At 41.4% G+C, this 20,464-nt stretch overlaps 1 protein-coding gene across 3 annotated transcripts in view; it reads left to right on the top strand.

Annotated features, from left to right (window-relative positions):
• Positions 1–310: 310 nt before the first annotated feature.
• Positions 311–20,464, top strand: part of gtf2e1 (general transcription factor IIE, polypeptide 1, alpha) — a 40,346-nt gene continuing 20,192 nt past the window's right edge. Inside the window, exons 1-3 of one of the 3 annotated variants that reach the window (XM_084315060.1) lie at positions 311–384; positions 10,895–11,191; positions 16,708–16,865. In XM_084315060.1, the coding sequence (XP_084171186.1) occupies positions 10,902–11,191; positions 16,708–16,865 (448 nt within the window). In that variant the 5' untranslated portion in view covers positions 311–384; positions 10,895–10,901. Of the gene's footprint in view, positions 385–10,585; positions 11,192–16,707; positions 16,866–20,464 lie in introns of those variants that run through there. The other 2 variants (XM_084315059.1, XM_084315058.1) reach the window with 2 other exon arrangements.

The following is a 20,464-nucleotide window of genomic DNA, read 5'->3' as shown; positions in this document are numbered from 1 at the left end:
ACAAACTCTAACCTTAACCAACTTCGAAAGAGTGACTAAGCTTAACCGTCGAAAGAACTTGCCGTCACGCTCTAAGACAAACTCTAACCTTAACCAACTTCGAAGAGTGCCTAAGCTTAACCAGTGTAGAAACAGTCGTCGGCCAATCAGAGAGCGTCTTGCCAGAAATGCGGCTAGGAAATAAAATAACGCCCCTCCCTGAGGGAGGGGACAGAGACGGGAAGTGATGTCACCCTGAGGGAGCAGAGCCATCTATGAGCAGAGCCCTTTAATTGAGGGAGGGGACTGAGACAGGAAGTGATGTCACCCAGTGAGGAGACAAGCAGCCTTGAGCCACTGGAGCAGAGCTGCAGAAACAACAACAACTAGAGAGCGTGTTGAGTAGTGAGTGTCGTCGTTACATTATTAATGTTGACTCCGTGGATCATTGTAGCTACTAATGAAGAATGATATAAGAAAACAATAGCGTTCGTTTGTTTTAGACTTTTAAATTGAGCTAACGTTAGCTAACGAAGAAAACAATAGCGTTCGTTTGTTTTAGACTTTTAAAGTGAGCTAACGTTAGCTAACGTGTGTTACATTAGTCATGTGTTAGTTAGTTAGGTCGTTCACTAACGTTACCTATTATTCCACCACCGACTAATTACCTACTTAATACTGCAAACTTAACATACTTCATACCACCTGTTACTTTATTTGTGTCTCCATATTGCTAGCTAGTTGGTTAGTATAATGTATATATTCTCTTTATTTTTATTTGTTTTAATCTCTTTGTAACACAAACAGTACTGTATTTGTAGATCTGGTGTGTCATAAATGTATAGATGTAGTAGTACTGTATATATGTATGTCGTGTATGTCATAAATGTCACTATGAATTGAAAATGGTGGACCCTGATGTAAACAAGACGAAAGTCTTTCTCTGGTCTGCATCCCCTTAACAATTGTGTGTATTGAGCCGTACTGTATTGTACCCATTCTGCAATCTGTCAATAACATTATCAATCAATCAAAGCCACCACCAGGCAACAGGAAGGCAGTGTATTGCTGTATGACAGCTCAGTCTGGCAAGCTCAGCTGGGCCCTATTCCCCGTACCTGGTTCAACTAAGTCGATCAAAAGTCCCATTATCCAGATTCAATTAACCTGATGTTTGAATCTGCGCTTTCCCTGTTCCTCGAAGGTGGATTCAGTCTCGTTAATTCAAACCAGACTTGATACTCAGGATAAGTGCGCGCGGCCGCCTCAGCTGAAAAGACAGCAGATGTCGATCGCAGAAATCTTGATTTTCTAACTGCATTGATTGATTGATTTAAAACTTTATTAACATATTGCAGAATGGGTACAATACATACGGCTCAATAGCCTCGCAGACAGGTTAAATGCATAATCTATAGGCTAATGTTGTTAAATCCCTCATTACCCCAATCAATCAGATTATATTTATTTAAATGTGCCTAATGGCAGTAGGCTTAATAGAATGAATAATCGAATGAGATCTATTGCTAGCGAAAATAATTAGTTAAACTCTTTCAGAATAAGTAGATACAAACAAGCCCAAAGAGTATATAATTGATAAGAATTAATAGATGCTTATGAGGATATCTGCATTGTATGCGCTCGGCTTAGGTAACATGTACTTTATATATAAATACAGTTTTCAAGGCGCGACCCCCGAAATAACAGAGGCTTGGAGCCGGCTATACAGTTTCACTATTAATCAGGTTTTAATCTGTTTCGGACATAATCCATATGCATTGAATTGATTAACCTTTGGTTTATACCAGTGACGCATGTTCATCATCAGATAACAGTGCTTGAACAGATAAATGCATTTTCTCAAATGCAATAGGGGTGGACGGTATGGTCTAAAATTTATATCACGGTATAATTTGAAGCATAGACGGTAACGGTATATATCACGGTATCATCGTTTTTGATAAAAAAAAATTTTATTTTATTTTATAATTTTTTTTTTTATAAAATATATATATTATATAATTAGACTTGTACTTGTATTATCTGCGAGACATCACCACCACGCAACAAGCTCCACTGTCTGTGTGTACTCTAGTAGCCTCCAGCTACGGCCAGGATTCTCCGGAGCTGCACCTGGACCTATACTCGAGTAGCCTCGAGCAGAGCTACGGCCAGGATTCTCCGGCACTGCACCTGGACCCTATTGGCATAACGTTACTTAACTGTGCTCAGCAAGCCCTCAGCTCGAATACGCATCGAATCAGTGTTATAAGACATTGAAATCTGTAGCTACTGCTAGCCGGATATATAACGTTAATACAACGCCTCAGTGAATTATTTAGTTCAATGGGACATTTCGTTTTGAACGGTGAACTAACTTGCGCTAACGTGAGCTAACAGGTAGCATACACGTCTCTAACCCTAACCCTCTACTAGACTTTGTGGAGCGTTTGTTGATGTCAGGAGCTATCGGTAGCTGGCCGACTAGATACCGTTCGGTTAGACAATGCCTCATCATGTATTAAACTAAAAGTGAATAGTTGACTGGGTCATTTTGTAACGGTAGCTAAGCTAACGTTAGCTCAGGGAGACGCCGCCGTCCTCCCACTAGACTACTAGACCCGTGTTTACATGCGTGCGGTAGGGGCTGGCACGCCCACTGCGCGAAGCCTCCTAAATAACTTTTTCCAGTTCGCACATATCTATTATCTATGACTAATTCTATCTATTTTTAGGGGCAAATGCGAGTGAAATAGTCGCGCTGTGGTTACATGACGTCATTGCTATTTTAGAGCTGCCCTACCGGTTACACGGTATAGTCAAAATCCATACCGTAGAGCAAATTCATACCGTTTATACCGTATACCGTTTATACCGTCCACCCTTTAATGTGACGTCAACGGCTCATTCAATTGCTCAAATCTGTCAAACAGCGCATCTCATCAGACATTTTAATCACAGTTACAATATCACAATAACGTGTGAGTGATGATACAATTCAACAATCCTCAGATTCCTCGTAATTCATAATCCACAAAGACTACAATCCACGCATAGACACTTCAATTTTATGCTTGAATGAAACACAATTCGGGCGCTCCGTTAAGCAAATCTACAGCGGAGAATATATGAAACTAATCAGAGCCAAACGGCCGATAGGTTTCATTCATTAAAAATATCCCAGCGGCAGGGGAGGAAATTAGGCCACTTTACTCGCCAAATGCGAGTATTTTTTACGTTTGGCGAGTGATTCATGAAGACCACTCGCCAGTCTGGCGAGTTGACAGTGCCACGAGAGCACTGCACAAGACCCGCGGACATATATAATGTTTAATAAAAGTTCCCGCAGTACTGGCCAACCCGCGGACATATATAATGTTTAATAAAAGTTCCCGCAGTACTGGCCAACCCGCGGACATATATAATGTTTAATAAAAGTTCCCGCAGTACTGGCCAACCCGCGGACATATATAATGTTGAATAAAAGTCCTGTGGTACTGGCCATCAGTCAAGGAAGCACTCGCAAACAGATAACGTTAAACACAGAAGATGGAAAACAGACAGACTGAGCAACAGGGAACTGCATCCAACCCTAGTACAACTCTCGAGTCCAAGGCAAGGACACATTTAAATTACAGAGGTGTATGTTAGTCTATTGCGCACCCGACTACGACGTAAGGTTAGACATTTTATTTCATGCTCAAAAGCCCCTGGCTTGCACATCGCAGTCACGAAAGGGGATAGCTCAACCAGTGCACAACAGCAGAGCAGACCAACCCAACTGACTTTACCACAACACTTGACGGTACTTCACAGCACTGTCGTAAGGCCACCGTGCCGTCTTAAAGGCACAGTGAACACTCGGATGCATACACATTGACGTGGCTTGACAACCGAGGTTCAAAGTTAACTTGATTGACTGATTGAAAACTTTATTAACAGATTGCAGAATGGGTACAATACAGTACGGCTCAATACACACAATTGTTAAGGGGATGCAGACCAGAGAAAGACTTTCGTCTTGTTTACATCAGGGTCCCCCATTTTCAATTCATCATAACATATGACATACACGACATACAGATAGACAGTACTGCTACATCTATACATTTCACATCTATCTATCTATACACTTCACACAACATACTTCGTTTTTTTTCTTTCACTGCCCAACCCAGTCCAACCCAGCATCTTTCACTGCCCAGTTCAGCCCAACCCAGTCCAGAATAGATCCCTCTTTCATGTTAATATGTGTTATGCTAATATTGTGAAGAGTAGAGACTGTTATTAATGTTTTATGCTAATAAATATTTTAAAGTATAGAGACACGGTGTGATTATTACTATGATTGAAAATCAATTTAGACGAAGACATACAAAGAAGTAATTATCACAATTAGCGATTTTTTTTGGCTGGTAAAAAATCAGTTTGTCTGGTAAAAAAAATCAGATACTCGCCAGTTGGCTGGTAAGCCAAAAAGTTAGTTTCCTCCCCTGCCCAGCGGGATTCACATTTGCAATACGCCGTTATTAAAATAACCACATGCAGTGTGTATCGCGACTCCGAGCGCCGTATATGATGTGCATTCTTTTATTTAGGACAAAGTAAATCTATAGGCTGAATATGATTTATTATCAGCATTTAGGTATATTTTACATTTCAAAAGCCCCCTCTAGGAAAACGAAGCACAAAAACATCATTTAGAATGGTATAATGCAGATCTACACTGGTAATTATTTCAGGAAGCGAGCTGGCACTTCTTTGCGAGGGTGTGGCCATGGTTCATCCAGCTAACTGAACTTAACCCTGCTCTGGAGTAGGGGTGGGACGATACATCGATCCAGATCGATATCGATCTATTATCAATAATCAAATAGGATCGATGCAACGTAAAAAGATCAATTCATATTGCGATACTCTTATTTTGAAAATCCCATGTGTCGTATCCGCTTGGCTCGGATCAACAGCACACAGCAGTAGCGTCTAGAGCAGGGGTTCCCAAACCTTTCAGGCCGGGACCCAGAAAATAAGGCGTCAGAGTAGGGCTGGGCGATATGACGATATTATATAAATATCGGGTACAGTTCATTAACGATACACTTTTTAAACGTATCGTGGATATCGTGATGTTTTGCCCTCGCGTTAGAGGCCGCCGCGGCTGAGATGAGACTTACAAGCTCAGTGCTAAATGCTTTCCTCTCCCTCTCGCAGAAAAAAAAAGTCAGTCACACACACATATACGCACGCAAGCGCACACACCTAGCCAGAGACAGAGAGGCGGTGGCTCGGTGCTAGGGCTGCACCCTGAAACCCAGGAGTAAACTCAGACGGTAACGGTACTGCTATCGGTAAGTTAGTCTATGAGCGGATTAGCTACGGAGCTAACAGAGTGTACCATCCATCTGCGACGCAACAGTGGCAGCAACAGTGGACACAGAGTAATGTTAACGTTATGTCGAGTTCATACTACACTACACGTATGAACTCGACATAACGTTACTCTGTTTCCATGAAGTGTTTAATTAGCAGCAATCTGTTGTTGAAAATGTAACGTTAACCGGAAAACCGGAAATGGAATGAGAGGACAGGAAGCCGTCATGAAGTCGGCTTCTGGCCCTTGTAGTCATATATATTGTAGTCTTTTAGTCTTATTAACTAAAAGATTTTAACAAAATAAAAAGCAGCAGCACTATTGGATAACTGAAGTCATGTTTGCTATGTATTTCTTTCTTTAGGGGAGTAGGACATTTGTTTCACAGTTTTAGCATGATGTTTTATAGATGGCTATAGGTTAAACACAGGTTTTTGTTTTTAAGAGGGGTTTGATTTGATTGAAGTTTATTTCAAGTATGCAACACAACAAACAAACATCAAGTACAGATATAGCCTTAAGCTGTTCAAATAATAAATGTATACATACATGTAAATAAATAAATAAATAGTTACAATATGTAATCTAATCATCTAAATCTAATCTAATATAAAAAAACAAAAGGCTAAAATGCTAAATATATAATCTAAGAATCCAATCATCTAAATATAATATATAATATAAAAATGCTAAATGCATGAGTCTTTTGTCTTTAATGTTCGCTTGCAAACTCAAATACTGTCTTGGTAAGCCTCATAATGAATTGTTTGGGGAAAAAAGGAAAAACATCGTGATGTGTATCGCCGAAAGGTCAGAAAATATCGTGATATCATATTTAGTCCATATCGCCCAGCCCTACGTCAGAGAGCCGCGGCCCAATGCACATCGTCAGGCTTTTTTTTTTCTTTTCTTTTTGCCAGGCGACCGATTTTTTAAGCCAAATATCACTTCAATCTAGGGCTGGGCGATAAAACGATAACGATAAATATCGTGATAAATTATTTCCTCGAAATAAACATGAAACGTGGTCGCAAAGTTTCGATATATCGATTTTCCAAGTTTGGCTCCGCTCAGCCTCTGCTCAACACACTCACTAACAACAACCAACGTTACGTGATGACGTGACGTGCTTACGCACCACAGCTCCAGATGCGCCACTGTTTTGGTTTAGGACTCAAGGCTGGCGCTAGGATAATTAGCTTGCACAGCTCAATGTTATATATTTACGTGCCGTGTATGCGTGTGACGTGAATTCTGATGCCACGGTTATATTAGTGTGTGGTAGGGGTGGACGGTATAAACGGTATACAGTATAAACGGTATTAATTTGCTCTACGGTATGGATTTTGACTATACCGTGTAACCGGTAGAGTAGCTCTAAAATAGCAATGACGTCATGTAACCACAGCGTGACTATTTCAATCGCATTTGCCCCTAAAAATAGATAGAATTAGTCATAGATAATAGATATGTGCAAACTGGAAAAAGTTATTTAGGAGGCTTCGCGCAGTGGGCGTGTCAACACGCAATTGTCATTTCATAATAAACACATATCACCGCGGCGCACAGCAAGTTTCAATTTCAGTTCCTGGCATTTTTAACCAGTGGAGAAAGGTAAGAGATGTCCCTATCGTTTTTCTTATATGAATTATTCTACGTTAATAAAACATACCTAGTGGCTGGATCTGCGCTGACATGGCTGACATCATGCCTCAATGACTGCTCCTACCAAGTGTCATGGAGAGGGACTCTGTCGGCCACCCGCCCCCTCCGGACGGGTGTCCCCCAGGGCTCGGTCCTAGGACCCCTTCTCTTCTCCCTCCACACTAAATCACTGGGTAACATTATCACCCTCGACCTAGCATACCGTGCGGCAAAGGGAACCGCTCCCGCCTACCTCCGGTCAATGGTCTCTAACAGGGGAGGAAACTAACTTTTTGGCTTACCAGCCAACTGGCGAGTATCTGATTTTTTTTACCAGCCAAACAGATTTTTTACCAGACAAAAAAAATCGCTAATTGTGATAATTACTTCGTTGTATGTCAAGCCGCGTCAATGTTGTGTATGCATCTGGGTAGGCACACTGTGCCTTTAAGACAGCACGGTGGTCTTACGACAGTGCTGTGAAGTACCGTCAAGTGTTGTGGTAACGTCAGTTGGGTTGGTGTGCTGTTGTGCACAGTGCACTGGTTGAGCTAGCCCCTTTCGTGACTGCGATGTGCAAGCCAGGGGCTTTTGAGCATGAAATAAAATGTCTAACCTTACGTCGTAGTCCGGTGCTTTTTTGGAAACATTATAGTCATAACAGATACACCTAGCTGGCTGCTTTGAGCACATGGGGCTAACGTTAGCTAGCAAGCAGCTATAGCTAAAACGCTAACTAGAAGCTAACCACTGTATACAGTTCCAGTAGACTAACATTACACCTCTGTGATTTAAATGTGTCCTTAGTAACTTATACTCGAGGGTTGGATGCAGTTCCCCGTTGGTCAGTCGGTCTGTTTTCCATCTTCTGCTGTGTTTAACGTTATCTGTTTGCGAGTGCTCCTGATGGCTAGCCTAGTACTGCGGGACTTTTATTATTATTATATGTCAGCGGGTTGGCCAGTACTGCGCAAACGTTTATTAAACATTATATATGTCCGCAGGTGGTCTTGTGCAGTGCTCTCGTGGCACTGTCGACTAAAGCGAACACTCAGAAAAGACGCGCACCGTTTGCCAGTGCAGTGATTGCAGAATGTTTTATTTTTTTGTATACTCGCCAGCAGGGGAGGAAACTAACTTTTTGGCTTACCAGCCAACTGGCGGGTATCTGATTTTTTTTACCCGCCAAACGTAAGAAATACTAGCATTTGGCCAGTAAAGTGGCCTAATTTCCTCCCCTGGTCTCTAACTACACACCCTCAAGACCCCTACGCTCTGCATCTTCTGGCCGCCTCAGATCTACTCCTATCCAAGCTCCCGGAGGGTCATCAAAGAGAAGCCGCCTATTCTCAGTCCTTGCCCCACAATGGTGGAATGAACTACCCATCCCAGTTAGGACAGCCGAATCCCGTCCAATCTTTCGCCGTCGACTAAAGACTCACTTCTTCAACCATTATCTGAAATGATAAAAAAAATAAAAATAAAATAATCTAACCCCGACTAACCTTACTGTCATGCACTTGTCCTAATAAACTAACCTACACTGTAACACGCAACACTTTGATGAACATTGTTACTCAGCTGATAGAGTTATACCCTTCTTGCTGTCTTGTCGCACAGAACTTGTAAGTCGCTTTGGATAAAAGCGTCAGCTAAATGACTAAATGTAAATGATACCTGGTGATCAACTACAGTTTGCTGTAAACATTATGATATGCGTGTAGTGTTATGATAACGACGGCTGCAGCGGGAGCCGGGAGGTCGGCGGCAGCAGTGGATTTGCGAATAGCATGCAGCTGCAGAGCCGCAGAGCCAGCGGCGCTTTCAGGTCAGGTCCGCTCAACAGCGCCCCCCCACCCAACGGCTGAAAGCTGTGACCAGACCTGAAAGCGCCGCTGGCTCTGCGGCTCTGCAGCTACATATGCTTCTAGCAAAATCCAGCATCCAGCCCGGCTGTTTGCAATGGGAGCAGCACGGACTCGGGACTTATTTTATTTGGAATATAATGACTTTATACGGAAAAGTAGCCTAGTTTTAAGTTAAAATATTATAAATCTACATGCCTTGAGGATGTCATTCTTTATATAGCCTGCCTATCAGGCAAAAAAATTATTCTAATGGAAACACTGATACCGTGATATATACCATTACCGTCTATGCTTCAAATTATACCGTGATATACATTTTAGACCATACCGTCCACCCCTAGTGTGTGGTATACGGTGGAAGTCGTTGCAATGTATTCTGGCGGAACAGAGTATTTTAGGGATATTTAGGACATTTGGATACATGCGTGGCTAGGATAATTAGCTTGCACGGCGCGATTTTATATATTTACGTGCAGAGTATGTATGTGGCGTGAATTCTGATGCCACGGTTATAGTAGTGCGTGGTATACGGTGGACGTTGTTGCAATTTATTGGGGCGGAACAGAGTATTTTAGGGATATTTACTAGTACATTGTCATGGGATTGTCTCGCTCTGGCTAACTGCTATAATGTGTGCGGACTGATGACGACATCAACTCGAGACATTCGCAGCAGAAAAACAAGTCCATCGGCGCCGGGCATAATAAGTTAATTAAACTTGACAGACATTATATCGACGATAATTATCGATATCGAGTTATATGAAAATAATTTTATAATTTTATCGCGATAACGTTTTTGGCTATATCGCCCAGCCCTACTTCAATCCTATTAAGTTAGTTCAAGTTAGTTATTCATTTATATGTGCTATTTATGAGAGGGCTAACTTGTTGCAAAATAATAATGATAATAATAATAGCCTCATTAAAATACTATTGTTGCTTCGGTTGTTTTCAGCGTTTTATGTGCATAGTCTGTTATTTAGTTTGAAATGTTTGTTGAAATAAGTAGATTTTTTGTTTTTCTTTATTTATTAAGTTAATATAAAACCATATACCGGTAGTCACATTTTAGAATACAATAGAATAGATTTTTTTTAATTTTTCTTTTAATCATCTCGCGGCCCTCCCGTGGCTGCTCGCGGCCCATCCTTGGGTCGCGACCCCGACTTTGGGAACCACTGGTCTAGAGCGTCACTAGAGCAAGACTAGTGTGCCTATTCTGTGACCCAAAACATGTCCCTGCTGTTTTATTCCGCAACGGGTCCAATGCATCTAACCTGCTTTGCAATTTTTTTTGTTGATTTAAATGTTACTGATTGTGTTAAATGGGCATATAATATCGTCTCATATCGATCGCAGGCACCTGAATCGAATCGTATCGTATCGTGGCAGACTGTGTGATATCGGATAATATCGTATCGTTGTCCAAAGAATCTATATCGTATCGTATCGTGATGAAACTGGTGATTCCCACCCCTACTCTGGAGCAGGTTCAAACTTTCTGATCTGTTACCATGGCGATTTAGAAAATCCGACGTCGGGGAACAGAAATGTCTGGCTTAAGTCAAGCTATGCTGAAGATTATCCGGCTAACTCAGTTAGCCAGGTACGGGGAATAGGGCCCTGGTTCATATAATTATGTCACCATCAGTATGTTTGTGTTATCTTGCAAAGCTTCAGGTCTAACCTTGAATGATGAGCCTCTTATTTTATATTTACAGATTGGACAGAAATATTCGAGGAGGTTGGACAGCAATCATCAAGGATATATTCCCACCCCTACCTCCATACTTGCCCCCCCCCCCCACCAGTTCATACTGTACCTCTAAACATCCCTCTATCTTTCAAGCCACACATGCTTTTCTTCTTTGGTCTTTTCTTACCCTTAGCTGACCTTTACACGTTTAGGTAAAAACCCCTTGTAACAACCACTGCTCTTCAAATCATCCATCCATCCTGCGACTGACAACCCTGAGGCTGCCTTCCAGCCTCCGCCTTGGTACCGCACACTGACCAGCCTGAATCTTTAGCAGGAAGATGACCGAGCCAGAGCTACTGACCGAGGTCCCCGCGTCGCTGAAGCGTCTAGCCAAGCAGGTGGTCCGGGGCTTCTACGGGGTGGACCACGCCCTGGCCCTGGACGTGCTCATCCGCAACCCGTGCGTCCGCGAGGAGGACATGCTGGAGCTGCTGAAGTTCGACCGCAAACAGCTCCGCTCCGTCCTCACCAATCTGAAGGGGGACAAGTTTGTCAAGTGCCGCATGCGGGTGGAGACGGCGCCCGACGGGAAGACGACGCGGCACAACTACTATTTCATCAACTACAGGTGCAGTGTTTCAAGAACCCATCAATGATGTTGGAATGCACGATATATATCGGTGACCATATCGGTATTGTAAATTATTTTCGGTATCGGTCAGATGAGCAAACACGTTTTTATTTTTATTTAACCTTTATTTAACCAGGTAAGCTGTTAAGAACACATTTTCTTATTTACAATGGCGACCTGGCAAAAGGCACAGCCTGTTGAGGGATAGGGGGCAGGGGGTAAAATAAATACAAAGTTAAAACAGAACAAGATTAAAACATGGTAAGACAAACAAGCAAAACAAAACAGCCACAGCACAGGCAGGCAGATACAGAAAATCTAATCAAAATCAAATGTATTTGTAAGGCCCGACAACACACGTTAATGTCCCCATGGGCCGGACACGACTTCTTTAACACTTTGGATGCCAGCGACGCGTTTTGTCATTAGTTCATGCCGACCTATGAATGCCACCAACTAGTGATGCACCGATGTGAAAATTGTGGCCGATACCGATAACCGATATTAATATTGCTGTTCTGGCCGATACCGATATTTACCGATGTCGATATCTCTGTATAGAAAACACGTTTTTATGATAATCAAATAAAGAGCTATTTTCCAAAACGCATAATTTTTTTTACTTTTGTAACTTATTTTCAGAAATGACTGATATTTTGAAACTATTTAAGGCCAAAACATGTAAAAAGAAGAAAAAAAAGATAAAAAAAAAAAAACATTTTTTTGTTTTTTTTTTATAATATCGGCCCTATCTTGATATCGGACCGATACCGATGTGTAAAAAAAACGGCCATATCGGCCGATATTATATCGGCGGCCGATATATTGTGCATCACTACCACCAACGTTATATAGCGTTTGTTTGTCGTATTTTTTTTATTGGCGATTTGAATTCATACTTCATCAATCGAGCCTCAGGTTAGTGCTGCAGAGACTCTCTCTGAGCTCAATTGGGAAGATACCGCCCCCTATCGTCTCTCCCTGTGTAACTGCACCCCATTAGTTTAGACTGATGGGGGGGGGGGGGGCAGTTTCCTTATTTTACTTTTCCGTCAAGCCAACTGAAGAGACCCTAGTTGATCGCCGACCCCAGAACAGCGTGGATTATGTATTTCCAGCACCCAACGGCCAACGCTGAATCAATAAACGCGATCGATATTTGGAATGGCGATGAGGAATTGGAATAATCTTTTTGGATAACATCTGATCTGAGGTAAGGAATCTATTTGACCAGTCTTGGGATAATCAGAGCTTTTTTCACAGATATATCAACGTGTCCTATATGTGTGTGTGTGTGTGCCGCTGATCAGGAAATGAGAGAATCGATATTTCAGCCCGCTTCTATAGCGTGCATAAGTACACATATACTATCGATAATCTAGCGTTAATTTGAAAACGATTCATAAATAGGCCGGAAAATGACAACGTTTTTGTGTATGCCAGAATATTCCAGTAAATGCCGTTAATCACGGAATCTTTATATTTTCCTGAAAAACTAGGGCTTTTCAAAATGCTATAAAACGGAAATGAAGCGATTTTAAAAAAAACAATCCGTTTCGACAATGTTGACTGCAAACAAGTCATTGATAAGCGACGGGCAGATTAGACACACAGCCATAATTTAAGACATAGTTTATGCGTTCACAACGCTATCATTGAAGTGGGTGCTGGCATTCAGCCAGGTAAGTACGACACCCCCTGGTGCTCTGAAAGTGTTAAACAAGTCAAGAAGAAACATCACAATAAATCAAGAACAAAACTAAAATACACCATGAAATCCAAAATTAAATGTAAAATAAATAAATGCAACAGTCCCAGACATACCCCACGCGAAGGTAAGGAAAAACTAGCTAAAAACCTAGCAATAGGAAAAAAGCACCACAGGCAATGTGGAGGGGAGACACCTTAGAAGGGCCGTTCAAGGGATGATCCCCCTTCTTAGATGTCTGTGATAGTAGTGTTGCTATGGACGATGAATGGTTGGAGAATAGAACCGGTGAAACTGGCCAGATATACAAACCTATATCAGCCAAACCAATACCGATACCGATATGGTCCGACAGCGTGGCTACATGAGTAGAGTTCCAGACTCATGATCGGAAGATAACCGGTTCGAGCCCCGGTCAAGGCCGTTGTCGGAAAGTGGTGTCATTGTCCAGCAGGGGGCACTCTGTCCTCTGGACTAGTCAGTAACAATTGTTACTGTTACGGTGATAGGGACACCGTATAGCTGAGAGTGCCGTCCTTCGGATGAGACGCTAAACCGAGGTCCTGACTGAATTTGGTTGTTAAAGAACCCAAGGGCGCCTATCGTAAAGAGTAGGGGGTTCCCCGATGTTCCTGGCTAAATTCCCAGTGGTCTCTGACATCAAGCCCACCTAATCATCCCTCCCCCTTAATTGGCTGATATCAATCCCTGTCATTGAGTCTGTGTAGTCACTGTAGCCCACGGTTGGGTGCTACCAGTGGTGGTGAATGAGGACATTTCCACCCTACATTGTGGGGAGCGCTTTGAGTGTCTAGGGGAGCGCTATATAAATGTAATGAATTATTATTATTATTATTATATTGCATTGTTATTTATTGATTGCATTGGTCCGATGAGCAAAACTAAATAATATTGACTGGAATTGTGTTAAATTAAATATGAACTAAGTTAATAGAAGCACAATAGAATAGAATATAATTATGAAAAAATAGGCCAGTGCTGTACAAACTAAAATAAAGAGGTTGAATGAAATAAAATGGGATATAAACTAAATTAAATATAGCACAATAGAATATAGTACAATTATAAGTAAAATATATAAATAAGAATAGGCCAGGGCTGAACTGTGCAAGGTGTGGTCAAGTATATACACTAATTAGAATAAAAATAACAATACAGTGGGATGGGATAATTAGCAGGGCTGTGCAATTGACTTGATTCGACAACAAAGCAGTCGGGGCAATGGCAAGCCGAAAACGATCGCAAGTGTGGTTACACTTTACAAAGCTATATGCAGACAATGCTCGCTGCAATATTATATATTATCAAATTGTTCTAAATAAATAATAATGATAATAAATCATTTAAATTTTTGAATTCTTTTTTTTACAACTGAGGTAGGTAGATAAAAAATGTTGAGACTAAAGTACCGAAAAAGGTACCGTTTGGTACCGGAATCGATTCACAGGTACCGGTATCGATTCAAAGGTGAATGGTACTAGGGATGCACAGATCCGATATATATTTTTTTGGTCTACTTTTTCTCCCCATTTTCTATTTTTCTCCCATCCCAATTTCGTATGATACAATTCTCCCCTCCCCTGTCTCGAACGTTGCTAGACTGTGCCTCCCACTGGTCGGCTGCAATGTGGACGAAGCCTTGCATCACGTATCCCCTCCCGTACACGAGGAGGCAGCCGTCGCATCTTTTCACCTGTACAGCACGATCTCTCAGTGGCGAGGAGTAGCACGTGGGAGGCTCACGCTGCCCCCGTTGCTTCCTGATTCTGCTGTACAGGCGCACCAACCGACCTGTAGGAGACGCTGTCCACAACGTCCGATCCCCACCCACCGGCTTTTCCCCCACTAATACTGCCAATTGTATTAGTATGAACGACCAGCCAAGCCGGAAGCAACGCCAAGAGCTGGGCTCGAACCCGAATATCGGCCTGACTGGATCGGGTATCGGTAAAAAAAATTAAAATATCGCAATATCTTCTTTTTTTATGTATTATAATAAGAAATAGCAATTTAGTACATTTATATCTGTGTTAATTTGTTACATTTAGTTTCACTAAGTTAAGAAAGTAATGTTTTAGGTCAAGCCTGTGCCTTGCACAAAATAATGATCCGAGTCTCTTCCACACAGTGAGGCATACAGTTTATTAACTCTTTCAGCGCCAGCCGGTTGTCCATCGTTTGTTCCTACCATGCCAACGCTCTAAGAGATAAGAGTGCCTCACCTTGTTTGTAGAGCTATATATATATTCTATATTATAGCTATGGATACAATACTATGGCCCATTTGACAGCAACTATATCGTTCAATATGTGAAAAAGAACTAATTTCTTCATCCATACGTTCCTGTTTTATACCGTGGTGAATATAAGTATAGTTTTAGAGTGATCCTGTCTAATCCCAGAAAACGACGATATGCAGCAATACGTGCGTTTAACTTAAAGCGTTGCCGTTTCTCGTCTGGACACGCTACTATTTCCAAATCAAATATATATGATGATAGGTATTATGTTTCTGTTTCATCATGGATGCATGAAGGGGGGGGGGGGGGTTGTTTTTTGATGCTTTGATCGTCACCAATGGCATACGTCGTGGAGTAACGTTACACACACACGGTTGCGATCGAGGTGAAGTCATGGTTGGATCAAAGCAGGATTAATATCATTTAGTCCTTACCTTCACTAGGATGTACCCCAAAAAGAATATTCCAATTATCTGATTGCGAGTCCCAGTATTGGTGTCGATCATGTCACCAACATAATCCGCCACACATCATGCATCGGGAGCATTTGACGCTTCTCAATCCGATCGGGACAACCGCTCCACTCGCCCGACAAAGAAAAGTGCACCCGGAGACATTTGAACGTTACACAGGCCAAGATACAAGGTTTCAAAGGGTGCTCGATACTGCCACCTGGGAGGATGTGGCCGCTATTGCACTTTGGCGATCTCAGGATGATTCCCCATGTTAACCCCGATGTCCGTGTGCCTGTAATGAATAGAAATATCAAATAAAAGAAATAACGATGAAAACCCGACTATACTCGGGTCTGGCACTGAGCGGTTGGCGAGTTAACCCGACTATCCTCGGGTCTGGCATCCAAAGAGTTAATTGAACAATTTACGTTTAGTCATTTAGCTGACTCTTTTATCCAAAGCGACTTACTAGTTCTGTACCACAAGTCATCAGGAAGGGCACAACTCTATCAGCTGAGTAACAATGTTCATCAAAGTGCTACAGTGTAGGTTAGTTTATTAGGACAAGTGCATGACAGTAAGGTTAGTTAGGGTTAGACATTTTATTTAATTTTTTCTATGGCTGTCAAAATGAATGCTTTAATTTAGGAGATTAATTAAAATTATTTAAAGCATTAAAATAAATTAATCTATGGAGTGAAAAATCTTCAATGTTCTGAACATTCAGCAGTATATTTGCTTGTTCTTTTTTTTGCAAGAGAAACTATTCAAAGAAAGCTATTAAAATAGTATTTGAATCTAAATATACTTTCTTTGTGTTGATTTTACATTAATTCCATGATTTTACTCAAGTAAATATCTGTTACAAGCTTCGGTCTTAAGTAGAAAAATGCTATTTTTAATCTAGATTAATTACAGAAAATTGTGAGATTAATTAGTTAATTTTTTTTAATCTATTGACAGCACTAATATATATATATAGATAATGGTCTGGGTACCAACACTAATATATATATATATATATCTATATATAGAGAGAGATAATGGTCTGGGTACCAACACTAACTCCTCCGTGTTGTGAACCTGCAGGCTGCTGGTGAACGTGGTGAAGTACAAGCTGGACCACATGCGGCGGCGCATCGAGACGGACGAGAGGGACTCCACCAACCGAGCCTCCTTCCGCTGCCCCTGCTGCTCCTCCACCTTCACCGACCTGGAGGCCAACCAGCTGTTCGAGCCCATGACCGGTAACGGGGGGGGGGGAATCTCCCATAGATAGTATTGGTATTGGGAGATATTTATGCACCATTTATCATTCAGGGACAAACAGTTCGATTCCCGGGCAGCGTGTCGAAGTGTCCTTGAGCAAGACACTTAAATGGTGCATTTATATATCTCTTTTATCCAAAGCGCTTTACAATTTGTTCCTCACATTTACCCGTTCATTCACACACCGACGGCGGAGGCAACCATGCAAGGTGTCTTGCTCAAGGACACTTCGACACGCTTGCCGGGTAAGAGCGGGAATCGAACAGTGAGCCTCTGGATTACCAGACGACTGCTCTACCTCCCGACCCACTGTCGCCCTCTACTTAACCCCTAACTGCTCCCGATGAGCAGGTTGGCACCTTGCATGGTCGCCTCCGCTGTCGGTGTGTGAATGTGAGTGAATGAGTCAAATGTGAGGAACAAATTGTAAAGCGCTTTGGATAAAAAGAGATTTATGAATGCACCATTCACCATTTAAAGTGGAATTTTCTGTGACGATAACTCTGAATGGCTTTGTGGAGTGAGTGCTCTTGCCCACTTCTCTTTGAAATCCCAGTGTGATGTCAGGACAGCCTTCTACACTACTAGCCCTGTTGACATCGTCGCCTGGTTATCTTTATTGCATGATGGTTTATTTGATGGCTCTGCATAGAGTCTACCGTCTGCTAGGGGTGGGAATCACCAGAGGCCTCACGATACGATATTATCACAATACTTTAGTCACGATACGATAGTATTGTGATAAAAAATATATTGCGATATGCTGAGTATTGCGATATTAATATTGCGATATATTGTGATTCATTACCTTTTTTCAACTGCATGCAAAGTAAAACTGTCAACATGTTTTATCTAATAAAATAAAGTTTTCAGTCTGTTCATCTCACTTCAATCATTTTTATTGCCACAAATGGGATTTTCTCAAGCAGACGTCAACATTGTAATAATCTGTGTTGCATGTACCTGACAAACTGAACTGTTTGTATTACAGTCATATTCCAACTTAACTGAATGCACATGTGTGCGTGTGGACTACTGTACTATTACAGGTATTGAAATGAACAATGCAACTTCCTTATACAAAAAAAAAAATAATACATTCATAATAAAATATCGGTACTTGGCGTCCTTGTATCGATAGAGTATCGCCACGCAAAGTATTGCGATACCTCTACGTATGGATATGTTCCCCCACCACTAGCGTCTGCGTCGAGCTAAAGACACCGCGGTGGATCCAGCCATCATCCAGGGGACAGATCCTCAGTTATAGGTATCAAACTATGCAACTCTTTGCAGAACGATGAAAAGAGTTCTACTAATATATTTTACTTCAAAAGGTTGTACAAAGAAAAGATAAATAGACAGTATAGCACAGTTTAGTATAATATTGCAGTTTAGCATAACAGGATAACATAGCATAGAATTGCAGTATAGGCCAGTATGAGTATAGTAATATAGTATATAGCAGCGTAACATAGAATAATAATATATTAAAATATTGTATAATACTGTACCAATATGGTGTAGTATAAATAGTATGATTTAGTTATAAAATAAAAATTATATAGAAGTATAATATAGAATACATTATATAAATGTATAGATACGTGTGTGTGTGTGTGTGTGTATAAATGAATGCACCTAAATATGTAGTTTGACTGATAGATACACAAAATGGGTTTATTTATATTGATTTAATTTAGTTGTGTTGATGTTTCCATTTTTGCAAAATGGGTACTTTATTCTGTTTGGTTTTACGCAATAAGTATCTGTGTGTACGAGCAGGTATATATAAGAATCTTTCTTCCTGTTCCTTTCGGCCATGGAATTTGGTGAATTATATTAATATGTACTGTTGGACTGGTGATTCCATGTACGAATAAATAAATGATGATGTATTAGTATGTATGTAATTATTTTCCGAGGTTATGCCAAGGTAGATGCTAGATGGGACGGGGTCATCGGGGGGGGGGTCATCTCTTAGTTGTGTGAGTCTCTTGTGGGATGTCCCCATAGCAGGTACGAGAGAGAGAGCCCCTATTTGTGTCCTTGTATTTGATAAAACAGAAAGCTGAGAGCGTTAACTGGGACAGGGAACATGTGTTGTACAGCAATATGCCTCATCGTTCTCTGCCATGTATCATTTATACAACCTGCAGTTCAGCCTCCATCTACACACACCTCCCAGAATTATTTACTAAGAGTGAGCAAGCATGAAAGAGCTCTCTGTCTCCCTCTCTTGCTCTCTCTCTCTCTCTCTCTCTCTCTCTCTCTCTCTCTTTCGCTCTCTCGCTCTCTCGCTCCCTCTCCCTCTCTCTCTCTCCCTCTCTCTCTCTCTCACTCAATTCAATGAGTTTAAAAAAAAACAATATTGCCAAAGCAATGAAGTACAATCATTTTTTTTGTTAAAATCTCCATCTCTCTCTCTTTTTCAGCTAATGCTAGCAAGATCATAATTGATTTTACAATAGCTGGTTTTAGCTGTATCATTTGGTAGCTGACATAGCTGCAATGATTGGTGCAAATGTGGATGTGTGAGATGCATTGTGGGATGGATTTGGAGGCAGCCATGTTACAGTTGCCCATGCTGACACGTCGTGTTCACCCCAAGGCACTACGTAGTAGACGTGGGGCTGGTGATGGAAATTCAATACCTTTTATGGTATCGATTGAACTGCTTCAATAATATTGAGTATCTGAACATGCTGTGTCATTCATTCGATACCAAATTTAAATACCTAAGTACCGGTAGTTCCTCTCATCAGCATCAGTGGGCCAATAATCATGTTTGTTCCAAGATCTAAGGCTGGTGATTGGCCATGTTATCTGTTCAACCAGTCCAAAATGTAACAAAAGCATCTGATCTGGCTAATACATCACATGCAACGCAAATCGCGAAGTAAGGTATCGTTAACCCCTTAACCCTTTGGTTGCTGTTCATGAGAATTCTTGTTTCTGTGGCCCAGCGGTTGAGTGCCGGGAACAAAGATTCTCGTTTTTGTGTAGTTTTTCCTTTTTTTTCTCGATATTAATATCCTATTTCATGTCACCGAGCTGTATTTTGCATGGAAAAGGCATATTGGGACTCCTAAGGTGCAGTACCGGCCAGATCCTGGTAGTGGCGCTGTCTCGTGAATGCAGTAACCCCTGTTGCAGACCTGGTGTCGCACTGTTTACGCTCCGGGCGGACTTTTCTGTTAGCCTGAAGCGAGGGCTTCACCAGATCGCATTGGATACTTCTTGGGACGCCGGATTCATTATGCTGTATAAGGTTATGGCGTGTGCCAAATGCACTTATGATCTACCAGATGGCGATCAAATAATTGGAAAATTCTTTTTGGATTCCAACCAGCAGTAAGAGCAATTTGACATCAATTTCAGCTTGATCGTGCAAGGATTTCATAGCCATACCCCAGATAACGTGTATGTTGTGGTAATAACGAATGCCATTATTGGCAATCAATAGTGATGCACGATATATCGGCCGCCGATATAATATCGGCCGATATGGCCGTTTTTTTACACATCGGTATCGGTCCGATATCAATATAGGGCAGATATAATTTTTTTTTTTTTA

This window comes from Notolepis coatsorum, assembly GCF_963971535.1.
Source record: "Notolepis coatsorum genome assembly, chromosome: 5".
Lineage (NCBI taxonomy): Eukaryota > Metazoa > Chordata > Actinopteri > Aulopiformes > Paralepididae > Notolepis > Notolepis coatsorum.
This window is presented reverse-complemented; position numbering and strand designations above follow the sequence as displayed.